This window comes from Dromiciops gliroides, chromosome 2, assembly GCF_019393635.1.
Source record: "Dromiciops gliroides isolate mDroGli1 chromosome 2, mDroGli1.pri, whole genome shotgun sequence".
NCBI classification, from domain to species: Eukaryota; Metazoa; Chordata; class Mammalia; order Microbiotheria; family Microbiotheriidae; genus Dromiciops; species Dromiciops gliroides.
In genome coordinates this window covers 477,763,023-477,784,337 of record NC_057862.1, presented here as the reverse complement: position 1 = coordinate 477,784,337, position 21,315 = coordinate 477,763,023, and the positions used below count along the sequence as shown (strand labels likewise).

General features: G+C 37.8%; 1 protein-coding gene across 1 annotated transcript in view; it reads left to right on the top strand.

Annotated features, from left to right (window-relative positions):
* Positions 1-21,315, top strand: part of MEMO1 (mediator of cell motility 1) — a 137,292-nt gene that overhangs the window by 35,154 nt on the left and 80,823 nt on the right. The window contains exon 2 of the mRNA XM_043984963.1: positions 18,745-18,826. Coding sequence (XP_043840898.1) covers positions 18,745-18,826 — 82 coding nt within the window. The remainder of the gene's footprint in view (positions 1-18,744; positions 18,827-21,315) is intronic.

Genomic DNA, 21,315 nt, shown 5'->3' with positions numbered 1-21,315 from the left:
GTGAAAATAGTATGTTTTGATCTGTATTCAGACTCCATAGTTATTTTTCTGAATGTGGAAAGCATTTTCCATCATGAATTGTCTTGGATCATTGTATTGCTTAGAAGAGCTAAGTCTATCACAGTTGATCATTGCATAATGTTGCTGTACAGTGTTCTCCTGGTTCTTCTGCTTCTCAGCTTTAGGTCATGTAAGTCTTTCCAGGTTTTTCTGAAGTCAGCCTGCTCATTATTTTTTATAGCACAGTAGTATTCCATTACATGCAGATACCACAACTTGTTCAGCCACTTCCCACTTCATGGGCATCCCTTCAATTTCTGATTCTTTGCTACCACAAAAAAGGCTGCTATAAATATTTTTGTACATGTGGTTCCTTTTCCCTTTTTAAAGATCTCTTTGGGATACAGAACTAGTATTGCGATTGCTGGGTCAAAGGGTATGCACAGTTTTTGTTTTTGTTTTTGTTTTTTTGGTGAGGCAATAGGGGTTAAGTGACTTGCCCAGGGTCACACAGCTAGTAAGTGTCAAGTGTCTGAGGCTGGATTTGAACTCAGGTACTCCTGATTCTAGGGCTGGTGCTCTATCTACTGTGCCACCTAGCTGCCCCGTATGCACAGTTTTATAGCCCTTTGGGCATAGTTCGAAATTGTTGTCCAGAATGGTTGGATCAGTTCACAATTTCATCAGCAATGCCTTGATGCTCTGATTTTCTTACATCTTTTTCAGCATTTACCATTTTCCTTTTTTGTCATATTAGTCAATCTGATAGGTGTGAGGTTGTACCTCAGAGTTGTTTTAATTTGCATTTTTCTTTTTTTTTTTTTTACGGAATTTGCATTTTTCTAATCAATAGTGATTGAGAGGGGCAGCTAGGTGGTACAGTGGATAAAGCACTGGCCTTGGATTCAGGAGGACTTGAGTTCAAATTTGGCTTCACACACTTGATGCTTAGTAAGCTGTGTGACCTTGGGCAAGTCACTTAATCTTCATTGCCCCACCAAAAAAAAAAAGAGTGATTGAGACTGTTTTTTCATATGACTATAGATAGTTTTAATTTTTTCATCTGAAAACTATCTGTTCATATTCTTTGGCCATTTCTCAATTGGGAAATGACTTGTATTTTTATAAATTTGACTCAATTCACTATATATTTGAGAAATGAAGGAAGGCAATTTGATATAGATTATACATATACATATGCGATCATGCAGAACATTTCTGTATTAGCCCTGTTGTAAGAGAAAATGTAGGCACCCCCCCCCCCCCAGTATAATTAAGAAAATAAAAAAAGTGTGCTTCAGTCTGTATTCATACTTCAGCAGTTCTTTCTCTGAAAGTGGGTAGCGGTTTTTATCATGAGTCCTTTGGAATTGTCTTGCATCATTGTAAAACCATAAAACTTTCAATAGGTCCCAGTTGCCTATAGAGTATCCAGAGCCCGGGTATTTAAATTTTTAAGTAGTCTACTTATTTTCTATTGCTTCTCTCCATGAGGTCTCCATTCTACTTCCAATTGGTCTGTTCCATGAAAGCATATCTTTGCTTGCCAGAATTAGAATACTTTTACTTTGACATGTCCTGAAAGGAAGTGGCTTATAAAACTCTGTCAAAGATGTAGCTTTTACTGACCTTGTTACACAGATTTCATCTCTGTAAAGTAATAGGATCATAGAATTTGGGGCAGGAAAGAACCTAAGAGGATCATTTCCTTGATTCTCCCATGTTGTAATTGAGAGAAACTGTGCCCCATAGAGATGAGGTGATGTTCCCAAGGTCACAAGGCAGGGGGGTAGGTAGCAGAGTTGGAATGTTAATCTTGTACTTTATATATGCTTTATATAAAGTACTAGCAAGTACTTAGGACCTTAGGCAGCTTAACAGCTTGATGTAACACAAAATACATTCTCCAGAAACATAATGTACTAGGCAACACACACACATCTAAGGAAAACTACCCAGGAACAATACGAAGTTTTCCAGATTCAACAAATAATCAGTATTCACAAAATTTACCAAAAATTGCTTATTACTACTCACCTTACTTGGTGCTCAAGTGGCCACAAGCAAAAGAATATATAAAGGCAAAGAAAATTGGCTTTCTGTCTCAGAAACCTGGTCCACACTGAGCTTTCCCAACTATGTAGAGCTTTTCCCATATATATTTAGGATCTCAGGTCAACTGGGTGTTCTCTCTTGCAGATGAGAAAACTATCCTGGGTGAAAACTCTGCCATGATTTCCTCAGTGCATAAAACCATCCATTTGGCGTCTGGACCATTCCCAAGTGTCTCCTTTCTAACAGGGCATTAGTAAAATTCTCTAGAGGTCCCTGTACCATGAGTGATTCCTTTTAGAGGTTCAGGAATCTTTATTCTACTGGGCACCTGAAATTTTGTCCAGTGGAATAATTCATATGGGATTGTAACTCACCCAAGAAGACAAGTATTGTCAGAGAAATAGCAAAGAAAGTCAGTCTACTTGTGGATCAAGGCATAGGCAAACCTTTACCCTAAATTGCAAGGCCTATTGCTTTTACAATAATGCAGGCAGTCTTGGTGGACAGTCTAGTAGGCAACAGCATTCTAGTGATGTAAACTCCATATTCCTCACATTAGACTTAATAGCAATATTTATATGGGATTTAGTAATACAGGAAATATTAATATTGTGAGGGCCTTCTCAATGGGGGGGAGAGGAAGGAGGGATTGAGAGAATTTGGAATTCAGAATTAAAAAAAATGAATGTTAATAATTTTTTTACATGTAATTAAAATATTTGAAAGCATTTTAAAAGAAGGTATTAATATTTAAATATTCAAGGAATCAACAAAGGCAGAGTTTACAAAATTATACCAATAGAACTGACTAGTGAAGTAACATATACCAGAAAAAATACTGTCCAATCACCATTCTCCCCCCCCCCCAGTTTCTCTAGAGTTTCTCAAACTAGAATGTACAAAAATTAAAGTCCTTACAAAGAAGCTCCCCACAGATACCAAGGGCACAATTTTATTCCATGAAAGATACACAATATAACACTTATTCTCTGCCCTCTTCCCCACCCCTTCACATTTATTTCTACTTCTCCCTCAGGGTTCACCATTACAAAGCTGTCAGATATACCACTCAAGTACCAGGTGTGCAGACAGCTCATAACACTCCTGAGTATGGCTGAACCAGATTAAACTGTAATTGGGAAATATTTAACAAAATAAAAACACAGTAAAACATAGATAATATTAATATGTGGTTTTCTAAGTCAGTATGTGGCCTGCAAGGATCCTTATCTTATGTATAGTTTAATGACTCCCCTTTCTTTTTTGAGTTTGACACCACTGCCATTGCCTAGAACCCACACTGATTTCATCTCCCCAGTTTTAGGAGTTTTAGCACCTTAGTTCCATTTAACCACTTAACAAATTAGCTTTTATAGAGGACAATTTCTTAAAATTATATATAGCAAGAATAAACATAAGAACATTTTCCCTCAATCCTGGGGTTGGGGTGGGGTGGGGTGGGGTGAGCTGATAATTTCCCCTTGGAGATCAACTGCCTTGGCCTCTGGGGAGAGGAAGAGCATTAGGTTCATGGTTTAGCTCATTCCTTACATAGTATTAGCACCACCAAATTTCAAGTCCATGGGCCCCCAGGGTTAGTTTTCAAGGACCATGGCTGATTAGATGTGCCCTGTTGGGCTGGTGGCAACATCTGAATGTAATGGAATGTATTAATTTGATCATTGACAGTGCTGTGCTAAGGTTTAGTAAAAAATCCAGGAATTCAAACAGTTAAAGAAGAGAATCTAACCTTCCAGTTCAGAGTCCAGCTTCCCCCTGATGACATCTTACCATTCCAAGAAGACAAGAGAACTCAGAGACTTTATATGAACAGTTTTGTTTTGTTGGTTTTGATTTCTCCTTCTGTTATAATATACACCATCTGTAACATGTATTCTCTACGGAGGCCCTCCCTTTGCAAGACCAATGTCAAAGCGCCAGTTCATGAGGGACTGCCCCTCTGGACAAAACTTTCCTCTCTCCCTTTTCTATATTGTTATTAACATATTGTTAGTTAGCATAGGATATTGTTTTTGGCTGTTTCATTGAGCAAACTCATTAGTTTTTCAAATGAAACAAAAGGGGGAATGTGGTAAAAATTATTTGTGGTAAAGATTAATATTGGAAATTTTAGCTGAATCATTCGAGAGATTGTGCATACTACTGAAGCAGCTTTTGAAGGATGTCCCCTTTGGGAGGAGAATGTGAGGAACTTCTGGGACTTGAACTTAAAAGTGAGAGTGGGAATGGAAGTTTGCGCGCTCTGGCCGTTAAACTTAGCTGTGGCAGTGCGCTGGGGAGAGGAGTTCGGAAACACATGGTTGGTGTTCGAGCTTGGGTGTGCTGGTTCGTGGCCTGGCAGGCAGTTTGGGATTTGGTGAGTTTTATAAAGGAAAATAGACTAAGCTTAGATCTAAGACCATCCATCCGTATGTCTACTTCCCTATTTCCCTAATTGGTTTCACTTTTTGTTGCCTAATTAATTCCCAAGCAATAAAAATTAATCTCTCACAGATTAAAGCTCAGAGGCTCCTTTTTCTTACTGGTCTGGGATATGGATATATACACACACACACACACACACACACACACACACACACACACACACACACACACATATATGGGAAAAGTTAAAGGGGGAGATTAATGCTCCGTATATCCAATTTTGAATCTCACATGGCCATGAATCCTGGATTCCAAGGTCCCCATGGCTTGGGTTCCAAGGGTCTGGGTCTCCATTTTCAGAACCTAGAACTGAAAAGGATAAACAAAATGGATCAAACCCCCAAGTTTATTTCTTTAGGGCCCAAAGAGAAGGGAAGATGGCCCCTTAGGCCTTTCCCCACTGCTGTATGGTGTCACCTCTGAAAGTAGAGCCCCTTATCTCTGGACAGAGTTGGAAAAGCATAAGATTATTTCAGTCCATTCTTTTTAAAAGACTGATCTGGCTATTAGCCAATAGAAAGAAGCTGCCCCTAACCTTGAGGCATTTTGTGTTGGCTTACACCTATGTGAAAAGACCCTGATGTTGATAAAGATTGAAAACGAAAGGAAAAAGGGATGACAGAAGATAAGATGGGTAGATGGCATCATGGAACAGTGAACATGAACTTGGACAGACTTTGAGAGATAGGAGATTATAGAAAGACCTGGAGTGGTATGGTCTATGGAGTCGCAAGAGTCAGGTACAACTGAACAACAACAACTAATGGGTACCTTCTACCCATTAGGTAGGGTCCTCAGTCGATTAAAGTTTGTTGATAAAATACCACATATATAGCCTGAGGTTTACAGAAGTCTTTAATCTTGCTTTTCTGAGTTAGTAATGTTCCTAATTTATAATCTAAACGTTTGTATCTTTGTAGGAAATTTTTTTTTTTTATGGGGCAATGGGGTTAAGTGACTTGCCCAGGGTCACACAGCTAGTAAGTGTCAAGTGTCTGAGGCCGGATTTGAACTCAGGAACTCCTGAATCCAGGGCCAGTGCTTTATCCACTGCGTCACCTAGCCGTCCCAAGGGACTGGGATGTTTGACTAGATATATAGTTGAAGATCTCTAGAACCCATTAAAAAGCAAAGGTGACAAGAAAAGCTGTACTCTGAGAAATCCTGTCTGTGAAGTTGTTTATACAGCAACCAGAGTGCAGCACTGTGCAAAAATAACTGTTTTCAGAGTAATAGAAGGTGTATTGTAAAACTACAATGTATAGTTCTTGTGCTGGATATAAAAGTATCACAAGAATGTAGCAGTAAAGCCATTGTTTCACTTTTGTGAGAAGGTCCTGAACTGTGACTGTTTGAAACTTTATATCCTGAGGACTTCATGCATAGATAGCAAGTTTTTATTTATTGTATGTTTGATTCATATGATGATGTTAAGGGATTACCTCAAATACAGCTCCTGCTAGCATTAAAAATTTAGGAAATAAAATTACTGTGAAAACGTTAAATATATAAATGAGTACTCAGATAATGAGATTTGAGCCCCCAAGGCACGTATTTTAGGTTTAAGTTTGTAAATGGTTAAGTCAGTAAGTTAATGGAGTCAGGGAGGATAGAGGCACCCTAAATCTTGGTAGGAAAGAATGTATATTATTTGTGCAGATTTTTTATTTAACATAGTTGCCATATACTGAGGAAAACCCCTTTCCTTTACTACCATTCCTCATACTCTTACCCTATCCAGACCTATTCCTTCTTCAGCTCAAGCATTTTCCCTTCTCTTCCCATTGTAATGGCCATTGGAAACTAGTTCTATACTTTTCTCATGCTTTTCCTGCTTGTGTCCATTGACAAGCTGGCCTTCTCTTTCTTTCTTCATCTGTAGCCATTCTCTCTAGTACTAACGGTTACTTTTTTCATGCTACCCACACTAGACTGGGAGAAGTTACCATCTTTTGTTCTTTACTGCCACTACCAGACTTTGTAATCTCTTTTCCTTAAGGCTTTAATCCTTGGTCTAGATAATTTTTTTCTGTAATCTCCTGGACTTCAGGTTATTTTCCTTCCATTCTTTAGTAGTTCAGTACCAGATTCAGTCTTTCTTTCTACTACAACTTCTTTCTTCATACCTGGGGACTTCAGTACATACATTTATGCCTCCTCATTAGCATCTTCTTCTGCCATAACCTGTATTTTCCCATCATCTCATTTGTTCACTGTTACCTCAAAACTCTGATTTTTACCTTCATGATCTTGAATTATTCATCTGTCTTATAATATCTTATGCTTCCATATTTCCCCTCTGCCTTAATTTTTCTTTTAAATTCATTTATAGTATGCAATTTACTTTACATTAAAGAGTTATTCTGCCCAGGAAAACCAGCAGGTAGGGGGCTAGGCTTTAACCAAAGGAATGTCTCTCTAATGGTGGAACTTCTGACACTGTAGGGCAGCAGACTAGGCATATCTTGTTTATGCCAAAGGATGACTCTGCTTGACTTATTTAAAGCCCCCACCCAACCTCCAAGCACACAAAACGCAAGAGATCCTGGACAGGATCTCAGCCCATTCCATCTGAAGTTGGGGGAAACTATCTCTCAAGTCCAAGTTCTCTTCCCATCTGTAGGAATCTTCCTTTCAGCATCCTGGGACAGGCGATGGATCATCCAGCATCCAGCCTCTTCATGGGTTGACATTTTTGCCTCTCTCTCCCTCCATCCTTAAAACTCTAGGAAAAGGAGAGCATTCCCGGGCCAGATAGTGCTCACATTCCCTAGGAGTGAGGACACACTTGAATAGGCAGAGGCAAGAAGGGAAATAAATTAAGCATCAAGCTCCTAACATGTCCCAACATGTCTCAGAAGGCTGAGTTGACAATTCCCCCTCGAGTGCTTTGGGTCATCACAGCAGGGTGTAGGGTGGTGGTGGCTCCCGAGGAGGTGGTGGGCACAAGACTGGCTTCTGAATGACCTCACTATAGGGTGCTTGGGGTCCAAATGGGGCAGATGCTGGAATCTCAGGGGCCACAGTAGGGTTACTGAAGGACACAAATGGGTACCTCTGGCTGGTTTGGGGGCTCTGGCTCAGAGACCCAACAAATTTGGCACAAACGCTTCGACAAGCCACAGATGCAGAGGAGGGGGATGATGACCAGGAAGGTGATGACAAATGTCCTCATGGGGCCAGAGAAATGCTCTGTCTTCATGCACTAGCCATTGGCTAGGCATGCAAATCCTTCAGGGCAGAAGTAGCGCAGTTGGCAGCCACCAGTTACCAGATTCCATCTCTTCAGTTTGAAAGGATGAATGACCAGAAGGGGAAATCCAGACTGGAGTTTCTGGGTGTGTGCAGAGGTGAGCACTTAATGAGGCTGGGTGGACTGGTATATCTCTGCCTTAATTTTTCTAAACATATTCTTCAAGTTGACCTTCATTCCTACCTGTTATCTTAGTCTATCATTTGTACTCTTGGCTAATTTTTCAACTTTAGCCATTTTAATCTTGTAGTTACTTCAAATATACACTGGCCTCCACCCTTGAATGTTTTGTCCTTAAAGGACCTGCCTATCTTTAATAACAGGTCACCCCAACCAACTACCATTTCTATTATTCCTATGCTGCTGAATACAACTGAATTTGCCTAAGTTCTTATCTAATTTCAACTGGATCCTCATAGCATGACTTTTTTTAAATTATAAAAGTATTTTTTTATTTTCCAGTTACATGTAGAGATAGTTTTCAACATTTGTTTTTATAAGATTTCTAGTTTCAAAATTTTCTCCCCCCTTCCCCTTCCCTCCCCACCTCCCCAAGACAGAAAGCAATCTGATATAGGTTATATATGTACAATAACATTAAATATATTTCTGCATCAGTTACATTATAAGAGAAGAACCAGAGCTAAAAGGAAAAACCTCAAAAAAAGAAAAACAACAGCACCAAAAACAAAAGAAATAGTATGGTTCAATCTGCATCCATATTCCACAGTTTTTTTTTTTCTGGATTTGGAGAGCCTTTTCCTTCATGAGTCCTTTGGAACTATCTTTTACTGTTGTATTGCTGAGAAGAATCAAGTCTATCACAGTTGATCAACACGTAATGTTGTTGATACTGTATACAATGTTTTCCTGGTTCTGCTCATCTCACTCATCATCTGTTCATGCAAGTCCTTCCAGGTTTCTCTGAAATCTGCCTGCTCATCCTTTCTTACAGCACAATAGAATTCCATTACCTTCATATACCACAGCTTGTACAGCCATTCCCCAAGTGATGGGCAACCCCTCAATTTCCAATTCCTTGCCACTACAAAAAGAGCAACTTTAAATATTTTTGTACATGTGGGTCCTTTCCTCTTTTTTATGATTTCCTTGGGAAGAAGACCCAATAGTGGTATTGCTGGGTCAAAGGGTATGTACAGCTTTATAGCCCTTTGGGCATAATTCCAAATTGCTTTCCAGAATGGTTGGATCAGTTCACAGCTCCACCAACAACGCATTAGTGTTCCAATTTTTCCACAGCTTCTCCAACATTTATTATTTTCCTTTTTTGTCATATTAGCCAATCTGATAGGATGACAGTACTTTTTAATCTTGTCTGATTGACCTTGATTGTTCAAAGTCTTTAATTTCCAAAAGCACCTGTCCTTACCTCCTTTCTCTTAGGAGATGCCTGTACCTCCTACTTTAAAGAGAAAACCAAGGTCATCTCTCATATGAACTTCCTTGTTTGTTCATTCAGAATCCTTCGAGGATGTCTCTATCTTACCTAGGCAGCTAGGTGGTACTGTGGGTAGAATGTTGGACTTGAAGTCAGAAAGACCTGAGTTCAAATATGGCCTCAGATGCTTACTAGCTGTGTGACTCTGGGCAAGTTACTTAATTTATATTTGTTTCAGTTTCCTCAAATGGAGAATAAAGGCAATAATAGCACCTATTTGCAGGGTTGTTATGAACTTCAAGTGATAAAATATTTGTGAAGAACTTAGCACAGTGCCTGATGCATAGTAGGTGTTTAATAAAAATGATTATTCCCTTCCCCATTTCCTTAGTTACTGAGGAAGTGATTGTCTCCTTGCCAAGGTTTAAGCCCTGTACTTTTTCTCTTGGTTCCATACTTTCCTGTATCCTCTGGAAGATTGACCCTTCAATCATTGTCTAAATGTCTCTAAAATTTTCCCTATCGGTTCTTTTCTTGATGCCTACTAACATGTCCAGGTTTCCTCTATCCTTAAAAAACTTTTAGTTTTTACTTAACTCTGCAATTTCCTGAGGTCATTATCTTATTCCTTTTTTTTTCACCACCAAATTTCTAGAAGTAGGCATTTATACTTTCTAGGTGAAGGAGAATAAGGTGTTGAAGATGATCCTAGTGTTGTGAACCTGGGTGACTAAAAGGCTGGTGGTGTCCTTAACAGAAATAGGCAAGTTTGGAAGAGTAGTGGGTTGTGGGGGAATGATATGAGTTTTGTTTTAGATGTGTTGAGTTTGTAGTGCCCATGGGATATTGAGTTGTAGTTGTACAGGAGTCAGTGGTGATGTGGGAGAGAAATTCTGGTTGGATGCATCGTCATCTACATAGACATGATGATAAAACCTGTGTTAATGGATGAGGTCATGAAGAGAAAATATGGAGAGAGAAGGTAGCACAAGACTGAGGCTTGGTATGCAACTACAGTTAAGGGGCAAGTATGTAGATGATGTTCCAACAAAGTAATCTGAGGAGGAATGTACAGATTGGAGAACTAAGAGAGCAGTAGTAGGAAGAACCCAGAGTGATAAAGTGTCCAAGAGGAGAGGGTGATTAACAGTGTCGAATTCTATTGAGAAATGGAGAAAGAAGATTGAGAAAATGTTATCTGATTTTAAGAAATCATTAATAAGTTTGGCAAAAGCATTTTAAGTTAAGTGATGCGATCTGAAGCCAGATTGCAATGGTTTGAGAAATAAGTGAGAGGAGAGGAATTAGAAGCAATGATTTTGGAATTTGCCTGAGAAAGGGAGGAAAGATATAGGATGATATTGTAAAAAGATGTTACTGTCAAGTGAGGTATTTTAAGGATGGGAGAGACCTGGGCATTTTTGTAGACTGCAGGGAATCAGCCAGTACATAGGAAAAGGAAAGCAACCATGATTGTGGCCATATTTTCCAGAGGAGGAGACTGGAAGAGATATGATAAATGATGTAAATATAGTAGTTGGTGAGAAGGACCAAATTTTCTTCAGAGATTGGAGTAAAGAATGAGAGAATGGCGGATAATACCAGTGAATTTAGAGCAGAGAGAAGGGGATGTTCCTAGCCCATAGCTTCCATTTTCTCAGTAAAGATAAAATCACAGAGATAACCTTGTTAGGCAGCTCTCTGATCATTAACATCAGGCAATTCAGAAAACAAGTAAACATATTCTTCAAAACCTCCTGGGTAAGACATAAACACTCAAAAATATTTGGACCAGTCATCTAATGTGGTGATTAAAAAGGTTCCAGAGACATAATTTCTAGGTAATTTAATAATTTTATTAATGAAGCCTGCATGTTTATCAATAAAAGCACAATCATTTGTCATCTTTCTTAGACCAAAGACAATCGTGGTGGGAGGGGCTCGCAGTTTGTTTATTTATATATGTGTGTGTGCGTGTGTGTGCGCATATATATATATATATATGCACGCGTGCGTGCACACACACGCGCACACACACGCACACACACACACATTCCTCAGGGTGGGAATTAACCCCATAGGTTAACAATTAATGAGAGAATGAATATTACAGTGATAGGCTGGACCTGAACTTTGTCATTTATTTCTTAAATTAACCCCAGCCTTAGGTAATTTATTCAAAGAATTTATGTCCTACCAAAGTTTGAACTGAACACAGTAGCTACCCTACCTGGTTGGGGTCTGAACAAGAAAGTTAGTTCAGTCTCATCAACAGTGTCCCTCAGGAGACTGAATTTTTAAAAATCAGGACTTTAGGAAAAGGGAACTCTGGATCTCCCCAAATCATTGGTTATTAATCATTTCTCATTTCCCCATTTGATTCTATTGAGAGGTATAGCCTCCTCAGTGAATTGATATGAAAAACACTTCATCAAGGATTTCTAAGTATGGGATTTATGAGGGGAGACAATGTAAGGGGAAAAGGGAATGATGGACAGGCCTTTTGAAAAAGTCAAAGGGGATAATCTCCCCTTTGATAACATTTTGACAAAATCAAAGGACAAAATCTCCTTTGATAAATAGACCTTACAGATAGAAGGTGCAAAGGGAAAAAGTACAATAGTAAAATAAGTTTCATTTTCTCCTACTACAAAGGAAAAGCTAAGTGATTGTGTTGTTCAGGTTATGAAGGGTTTTGAATACTAAACGGGATTTTATATTTAATCTAGGAGATAATAGGGAGTTTCTTAAGTTGATTGAGCTGGGGGAGGTGTGGGACAACATATGGTGGGCCTGTGCTTTAAGAGGATCAATTTAACAGTCAAGTAGAGTATGGATTGGAATGGGGAAAGACCTGAGGGAAGGATAATAACTAGAAGATTATTGCAATTGAGCCCACTTCTTTTTGACTTTTTTGTGTGTGTGGGGCAATGGGGGTTAAGTGACTTGCCCAGGGTCACACAGCTAGTAAGTGTCAAGCATCTGAGGCTGGATTTGAACTCGGGTCCTCCTGAATCCAGGGCCGGTGCTTTACCCATACTCCACCTAGCTGCCCCATTCTTTCTGACTCTTGATTGTCTATCCATCTATCTCCATCTCTATCTCTGTGTTTCTGTATCTATCCATTCCCGTACCCATACCCATATGGACCCATACCATCACCCTTTAATTTCATTGTTACAGGAAATTCCCAATGAGGAAACTTTCTATCGATGAAGATCTGCATCTGTTCAGCAGTTTAATCTCTGAGCCCCCCCCCTCATTTTTTTGGGGGGGCAATGAGGGTTAAGTGACTTGCCCAGGGTCACACAACTAAGTGTCAAGTGTCTGAGGCTGGATTTGAACTCAGGTCCTCCTGAATCTAGGGCCAGTGCTTTATCCACTGCGTCACCTAGCTGCCCCCAGTAGTTTAATTTTAAAGAATTGTCTGGGACATTGAGAGATTAAGTAATTCGTCCAGGGTCTTAATCTTGTATGTGGTAGGAGTTGTATGTGTTATGTGTTGAATCTAAGACATCTTGACTCTGAGCTTGATTGTTTGTCCATTAAGGCATTCTTTGTTAATGATAATAATACCGCCACCATCACTACCAAAACAAACAGACACCACCACCACCAAAAAACAGTTATTTTGTACTACACCTGTGATTTCATTGGTATAGGGAACTCCTGATGAGGAAATTAATTCTCCCAATGTAGATTGGCACTAGCTGTATGTTTTAGTATTAGTTTTATTATTATAGAATTGCCTGAAGCACTGAGAGGTTAAGTGACTTCCCCTTGTTACACAGCTGGTGGTTGTCAGAGGTGAGACAAACTTAGGGCCCTCAGTCTTGGAGTGGGCTCTCTAGACACAGTGCCCTACTGCTTTGCTATGAAATGTATTATGTATGTATTTGTAAAGCCATGGGCAATTATCATTGTTTTGTAATGGCAGAGGCTTGCTTATAGTGTGGTGCAGTGGAAAGAGCTTTGGATTTGGAGTCAAGGGGACCTGGGTTCAAAACTTTGTTCTGTCACTACCCTTTTAAGCTTGAGCAAATCATTATGGACTTGCTCATCTTTATTTTCCACATCTCTGAGAGCCCCTTTTAGTTTTACATCTAAGATATTTTGACCTATTTTAATAAAAGTTAATTATTTGTAATTAGAATATTAAAACATTAAAGCATTTTTATTCATGTTGTAATTAAATAGGGAATTATAAAGAGCCTTTAGAGATCATTTATTTCAGCCTCTTTTTAACTTGAAGGGCCTTGGCGTTAAATGACTTGTCTAAGTATATATTACTAGTTAGTCTTGAATAAGTATGACTTCTGGTTTTGTGATTTCCATTTCAGGGCTTTCTCCACTGTACCTGGAGTAAACTCTCCTATATAGAGCTTCTGAAATAATTGAAAAGTTTGTTCTTATTCAGGTAGATTCTTGGTTTAATCTTAATGCTTATAATATTTGAATAATACACTTTCCCCCTCATAAATACTGAATGTGTTGTTGTAAGCCTCAACTTGGTGCCTTTCTCAATTGTTCCAAACTTTTGTGGACTTAATTGATTTCTTTTTTCTGAATGCTTTTCGTCATTCTCTTTTCCTTTTATGTCCGAAGCCATGATGGTAAAATAGTATTGACACATTTTTAGTTGCTTCACTATGAAGTTGAAGTTGTGTCTGTGCTTGTTTTCTGCCACAATGAAACATGTCCTTTAGAAAACTTTTAGTTAATAGGTGTTTAATGCCTGTTTTGATGTTTAGCTGACAGCTAGCTAGTCTATAAACTTCATGTACAATTAATTTTTATAATAATTATTGGTTTCTTAAGACAAAGTTACAAAATTGTCTGGATTTAATTTACTGGTACATGACAAAAATCTTAGGAGGTATATTTTGTCCTTTTAAAAAAAAAGCATAATGTTTAAAATTGAGGTTATTAATTTTTTAATGATTTGGTTGGTGTCCTAGAAACATGAAATGCCTGAAAATGGTCTCTCCCATGACTTAACTGTCTCTTCCTTCCCCCTCCCCCCCAAAATGGATAATTTCCATTTAAGATTATGTTTTAAGGGGAATGAGATGAAATAATATGAGATCTTGGCAACTTAAAACTATGAGAACTATAGATAATGAAGAAGGAAAGACCCCATCACAATTGAAACTGATCAGTAGTGCTTTCATAACCATCGAATTCAGTGGTCTTTTCTAAATTAGCATTTTCTTTGATCTTTATGCATCTTTGAACATTGCTGATCATCCCCTCTTTCTTGAACTTTTAGCAAGTTAAACCTGGAGATTGAACATTGGGCTTACACAGGAAGTAGGTAGGACAGGGGTACCTTTGTAGGTATTGCTGGTGTTCCTTTTGGTTGTGGAAAGAGGAGATGCAATACAACTTTCAGTTGTAATGGATGAGAGCACTACTAGCATGTGTTTGCTGTAAAGTAAATGAAATAGAAATATTCATACATAGTCCAATGAGGAAGAATAGTTGAAGTAACCAGAAAAACAAGAATGAGATTCAAAAGCCAGATGTACTAGAATATACTATAAACAGCCTATCCAGAGCTGCCTCTATGCCTTGGCTCATATTCTTTCTTTCCTTCTACACTCATATACTACATGCATCCCCCCCGCCCCCCAGTTACTTTCCTCTCATAAGCAATAGAATAGAAAACCCTATTGCTCTTTTAAGGGGGCGCCTGGTGGTAACAGATTTATTCTCCCTGGTGGCTTCTTCTGGTGGAGGGGACTAGAGGAAAATGCAAGTGGGAAAAGGGTGCCTTGAATGGTGGCTGGTTCATTGGTCTTCCTGGAAAGTATAGATGATTAGATGTCTGAGGTGATTGTGAAGGAGATTACTGTTCAAGTTGAACTAATACCCCTCAGGTCCCTTCTAACTATAGATTTGGGATCTTAATTTTATGATTCTAAATAGTCGTTTACTTCTCGCCACTTATCTGACTATACACAAGTAGCCGATTATGAAATGACTGCTATGTCTGATACTGGTTGTTTTCTTCCTTTTATAATATCATTTATTCATTTAAAAAATTGGTTAAGTTGAAAACCAAACCCCGCACACCATGGAAAAATTAAATATGGTGAAGTAAAGATTTTAACAATGTTTTGAAAGTGAAGAAGGGATACACCTTTAAAAAGGTAATCACTGACTCCCAATCATGATAGTACTGCGTTGGAAGCTGACTTTTGGGGTGTATACATTCTCTCATTCTTGGGAGTAGAAATTTGTTTATAGAAGTCATAGTTTTGAGAGAACTTGGGCAGGGGACTTACGAAGATAAAGAAATCCTAATGAGTATCTTGCTAGATTGACATTTATCCAGTTTGGTGTCTAGACTGGCTGTTTAACTATTCATGAATAATTCTAAAAAATTTTTATTGTAAAAGAGGCAATGTGGGCTTTTAGCTACCTATAAGTAGAGTGATTCATTGTCTTCATTATTTGAGTTTGCATTTTATTGCATATTTCACTGAGCTTTATTGCTTTCTCTAATCAAATACTTTTAAAAAGTAATAAACATTTTTATTTATAGTTTTGAATTCCAATTTTTTATCCTTCCACCCTCCCTGAGGCGGTAAGCAATCAGGATGGGGTATACATGTATGATTATGTAAAACATTACCATATTAGTCATTTTATACAAGAAAACTCAAAAACAAAAAAATGAAAGAAAGTGAAAAATAGAATGCTTCAGTTTGTGTTCCATCAATATCAGTTCTTTCTCTCAATGGTCCTTTAGGTTTGTCTTCTATCATTGTATTGTTGAGAATAGTTAAGTCTTTCACGGTTCTTCATCAAACAGTATTGCTGTCTCTGTGTAAAATATTCTCGGTTCTGTTCACTTCTCTGGATACATTAGTTCATACAGGTCTTTCCAGGCCTTTCTGAGATCATCCTGCTTGTCATTTCTTATAGCACAATAATATTCAATCACCATAATATACCACATAGCCATTCCTCAGTTGATGGGCACTCCTTTGATTTCCAATTCTTAGCCACCACAAAGAGAGCTGCTATAAATACTTTGTACAAATAGGTCTTTTTCTCATTTTGAGGATGTCTCTGGGATATAAACCTAGCAGTGGTGTTGCTGGATCAAAGGATATGCACAGTTCAGTAGCCCTTTGGGCATAGTTCCAAATTGCTCTCCAGAATGGTTGGATCTTTTTACAACTCCACCAACAGTAGATTAGCATCCCAATTTTCCCACATCCCCCCAACATTCAATATTTTCCTTTTTTGTTATATTTGCCACTCTGATAGGTGTGAGGTGATACCTCAGAGTTGTTTTAATTTGCATTTCTCTGATCGATATGATCTAGAGCATTTTTTTCTTATGACTATAGCTAGCTTTGATATTTCTTTGTCTGAAAACTGCCTGTTCATATCCTTTGACTATTTATCACTTGGGGAATGACTTGTATTTTTATAAATTTGACTCAGTTCTCTATATAATTGAGAAATGACGCCTTTATAAGAGGTATTTGTTTCAAAAATTCTTCCCCAGTTTTCTGCTTCCCTTGTAATCTTGGTTACATTAGTTTTGTTTATGCAAAACCTTTTAAATTTTACATAATCAATATGATCTATTTTATATTTTGTTTTGCTCTCTATATCTTTTTTGGTTCTAAATTCTTCCTCTGTCCGTAAATCTGACAGATAAACGATTCCATGCTCTCTTAATTAGTTTATGGTATCATTCTTTATGTGTAAATTATATACCCCTCTTGACCTTATTTTAGTATACATTGTAGATGTTGGTCTTTATCTAGTTTCTGCCATTCTGTTTTCTAGTTTTCCCAGCAGTTTTTGACCAATAGTGAGTTTTTGTTCCAAAAGTTTGGATCTTTGTGTTTATCATATACTAGATTACTATAGTCATTTACTAGAGTGTAATTTGTATCTATTCTATTCCACTGATCCACTTCTCTGTTCCTTAGCTAGTACCAGATTGTTTTGACAATTATCACTTTAGAGTACTGTTTGAGGTCTGGTACTGCTAGACCACCTTCTTTCGTATTTTTTTTTTTTTCTTCGTTGATTCCATTTGGGGTTTTCTTGGCAAAAATACTGGAGTAGTTTGCCATTTCCTTTTCCAGCTCAGTTTACATATGAGGAAACTGAGACAAATAGGGTTAAGTGACTTGTTCAGGGCTACACAGCTAGGACATGTGTGAGGCCAGATTTGAACTCAGGAAAATGAGTCTTTCTGACTCTATGCATAGCACTCTATTCACTGTGCCACCTAGCCACCCAAATATTTTTATAGTCTTATTCAAAAGTAAATAGACTGGGGGCAGCTAGGTGGCACAGTGGATAAAGCACCAGCTCTTGATTCAGGGGGACCTGAGTTCAAATCCTGCCTCAGACACTTGACACTTATTAGCTGTGTGACCCTGGGCAAGTCACTTAACCCTCATTGCCCTGCCCCCCCTCACCCCCCCACCTCCAGAAAAAAGTAAATAGACTTGAGATCTGAGCCCTCTGTCACCATGCATAAGACATGGTGAGCCCTTTTCACTACTGTAATATTTTCAGATTAGCAAAAAGAACTTGCACAGTTAAAGATTTAGGGCTTTTAAAATAAAGTTAATTAAATGCTTCTGAATAGTATAATAAAAAGTTAATTTATAGTATTTAATGCTCAGTAGTGAGTTAAAGATGAAAAAAATAAAGAACACAATTTTTAAATTAACACAATTATTTTTACATGTAGGAAGTTTGGTTTTTATGAACTCTATCGTTTAAGCTCTGAATCAAACCTCTGTTTTTGGTCCCATATACTACCTATTTACAAATGCACTGTTTTCTCTAGATGGGTATTTCTGTAGTTTTCAGATCTTTAGAAGTCTCTGGTTTATGGTAAAAATGGGATCTTTGTTGTCAACTATTCATTGTATTAAGGGATGACTATTATTGCTACCTTTGGCATTATGTGTATTTCGTTTCTGGCACAATTATAGTATTAGAACATTGTTTCTGATTCTTAGGCTCTTGAATATACATTCCCCAAAGTTACTTTTGTGTTTTAAATTTCTCTATGTTCACACAGGCTTGTCCCCTGTGCTTGAAATGCATTTGCTTTTCCATTCCCCATCTTTCTTTAAAGTTTTACCCAGGTGCCTTCTATTTCTTAAAGTCTTCCTTGACCAGTCCTAGTGGTTAGTAATCATAGAATCATATTAATCATGGAATGAGGTCATAGATTTAGAGCTGTAAGGGATTGGAGACCAAACCCCTTATTTTACAGATGAGAGAATTGAGACTCAGAGAATATAGTGATGGCTTTTCCAAGATCACACAGATAGTAAAGCGACAAAGCAGGACTTGAACTCAGTTCTTTGGACTCTAAATCCAATTAAAAAAAAATCTCTTCTCTGCTACATTACTTTGTATTTTACTTATTTGCATTGTTTCCTCTCAGTAGAATGTAAATATCTTAAAAGCAGGGACTTTGTTGGAGGGAGGTCTTTGTAACCCTAACTCATAGCATGATGTACATAGTAGGCACATGGTAGGTCTTTTGAATTCAATTACATTCTAGTTTTATCACTTCTCTTCTTTTTTTTTTTTCCAGGTCCTCAACTGAATGCACAATTAGAAGGTTGGCTTTCACAAGTACAGTCCACAAAAAGACCTGCTAGAGCCATTATTGCCCCGTAAGTTTTAAGTGTACTTTTATTACACTGTAAGTTTGAAGTGTATGCATATGGTGCTTTACATGTAACTATTTCTGTTTTTTTTTTTTTTTTTTTTGCGGGGCATTGGAGGTTAAGTGACTTGCCCAGGGTCACACAGCTAGTAAGTGTCAAGTGTCTGAGGCTGGATTTGAACTCAGGTACTCCTGAATCCAGGGCCGGTGCCACCTAGCCGCCCCCAACCATTTCTGATAAAATAAAACTATTTAGAAGCTGAATCCTTCTTTATAAAGAATTTACTAGGAAAGTGTGCCAAAGGAAAGTACAACCTATAATTTCCATGCTGTCACATAGTTTGAAAGACATTAGTTTGTTTTCTTAGTTGTAATGTTTTAAAAACTTTTAAATTATTTCTATTGTGGAGAGATAATAAAGACTTAGGTTGTACAGTTGATGGAGTACCAGGTCTGGAGTCAGAAAGACTCATCTTCCTGAGTTCAAATCTCACCTCGGGTACTTTCTAACTCTGACCTTGTACAAGTCACTTAACCCTGTTTGTCTCAGTTTCCTCATCTGAAAAATGAGCTGGAGAAAGAAATGGCAAAACATTCCAATATCTTTGCCAAGAAAACCCCAAATGGAGTCACGAAGACTTGGACATGACTGAAATAACTGAACAACAACAATAAAGACTTAAATTAAGCTCTACTGAATGGATGATATCTGTATTAAAAGGGAATAAGTTATTACATTTTAAAAAATTCCCTTTTTTCTTAAGAAATTTAATTTTCCTTACAATTAAAAATATACTTTAATATTATACTGAGGAAGATGAAGCATATTTTGCATTCTGCAAATGTGGAAATTGAGCCAAGTCAACATGAAATTATATTGGGGTTAACTACTTGTGAAAGAGTAGCCAGACTTATTTCCTTCTGTTGGCTAATTTTGAAATTTCTTAAGAAATGGAATTTTGAGTGTATTATAAATACTCATATTTCTTTATTTATATACATATAGATATATATAAAGCACATCTATATTTTATGTTGTTTGGGAATCTTAAACTAACTTTAGTATGTTAAATGTAATGTTTGCTTGGTCTCTCTCTTTTTTTTTTCTTTCGGTGAGGCAATTGGGGTTAAGTGACTTGCCTAGGGTCACACAGCTAGTAAGTGTTAAGTGTCTCAGGCCGGATTTGAACTCAGGTCCTCCTGACTCCAGGGCCGGTGCTCTATCCACTGTGCCACCTAGCTGCCCCATGGTCTCTTAAATATAATGGTATTATACTAGGATTTAAGTTCCTTGAGGACAGTGACTGTCTTATCTAATCCATGTATATTTCCCAGTATCTATATAGTGCCTTGCACACAGTCATCAAAGCTTTTATTAAATGCCTACTATGTGCTAGGCACTGTGCTAAGCACTAGGGACAATCTCGGCTTCCAACAAACTCACACAAAGAGCACCACTATTTACAAACAAGGAAAGACTTTTTCTAAGAGGTAGGACTTTTCCTTAGACTTGAAGGAAACCAGGGAAGCTGAGAAACTAAAATAAGAAGGGAGAGAATACCAGGTATGGAGAACAGCTAGTGACAATGCCTGTAGTCAGGCGTTGGGAGTATAGCATGTAATGTTGTGTTTAATAAATATTGAGGAGACAGGTGTCACTGGATCTTGGAGTATGTGGAAGTAAATAAGATGTAAGGAGACTAGAAAAACAAGAGCGAGCCAGGTTATGAAAGGCTTTGATTGCCAAACAGAGAATGTTATATTTGATTCACTGTAGTTATTGGATAAGGCTGCAGCAGAGAAAATTCACCCATTCAAATCCACAATTATTTTTTTTATTTAAACCTTTTAATTAATTTACTTAAATGTCCTTTTAAAATTTTGAGTACTAAATTCTCTCCCTCTTTATCACCTCCTCCCACATCTACAAGAAGGCAAGCAATGTGATATCAGTTATATATGTGAAATCATGTAAAACATTTCTGTATTAGCCATATCTCAAAAAAATCAAGAAAAATAAAGACAAGTAAGAAAATTATGCTTCAGTTTGCACTCAGGGTTCATTACTTCTCTCTCTGGAAGTGGATAGCACTTTTTCATCATGGGTCCTTTGTAAATTGTCTTGGATCGATTGATCAGAGTAGCCAAGTGTTTCACAGTTGATCATCATTACACCATTGCTGTTACTGTGCATAGTGATCTCCCAGTTCTTCTCAATTCACTTTGCATCAGTTTCATATAGGTCCTGCCATGTTTTTTAGAAACTACTCCCCATGTCATTTCTTATGGCACAATAGCACTCCATCACAGTTGTGTACCACAACTCTTCAGCCATTCTCCAACTGATGAGCATCCCCTTGATTTCTAATTCTTTGCTACCACAAAGAGCTGATATGAATATTTTTGTACCTATAGGTCCTTTCCCCCTTTCTTTGATCTCTTTGGGATACAGACCTAGTAGAGGTCTTGCTGGGTCAAAGAGTATACACAGTTTTA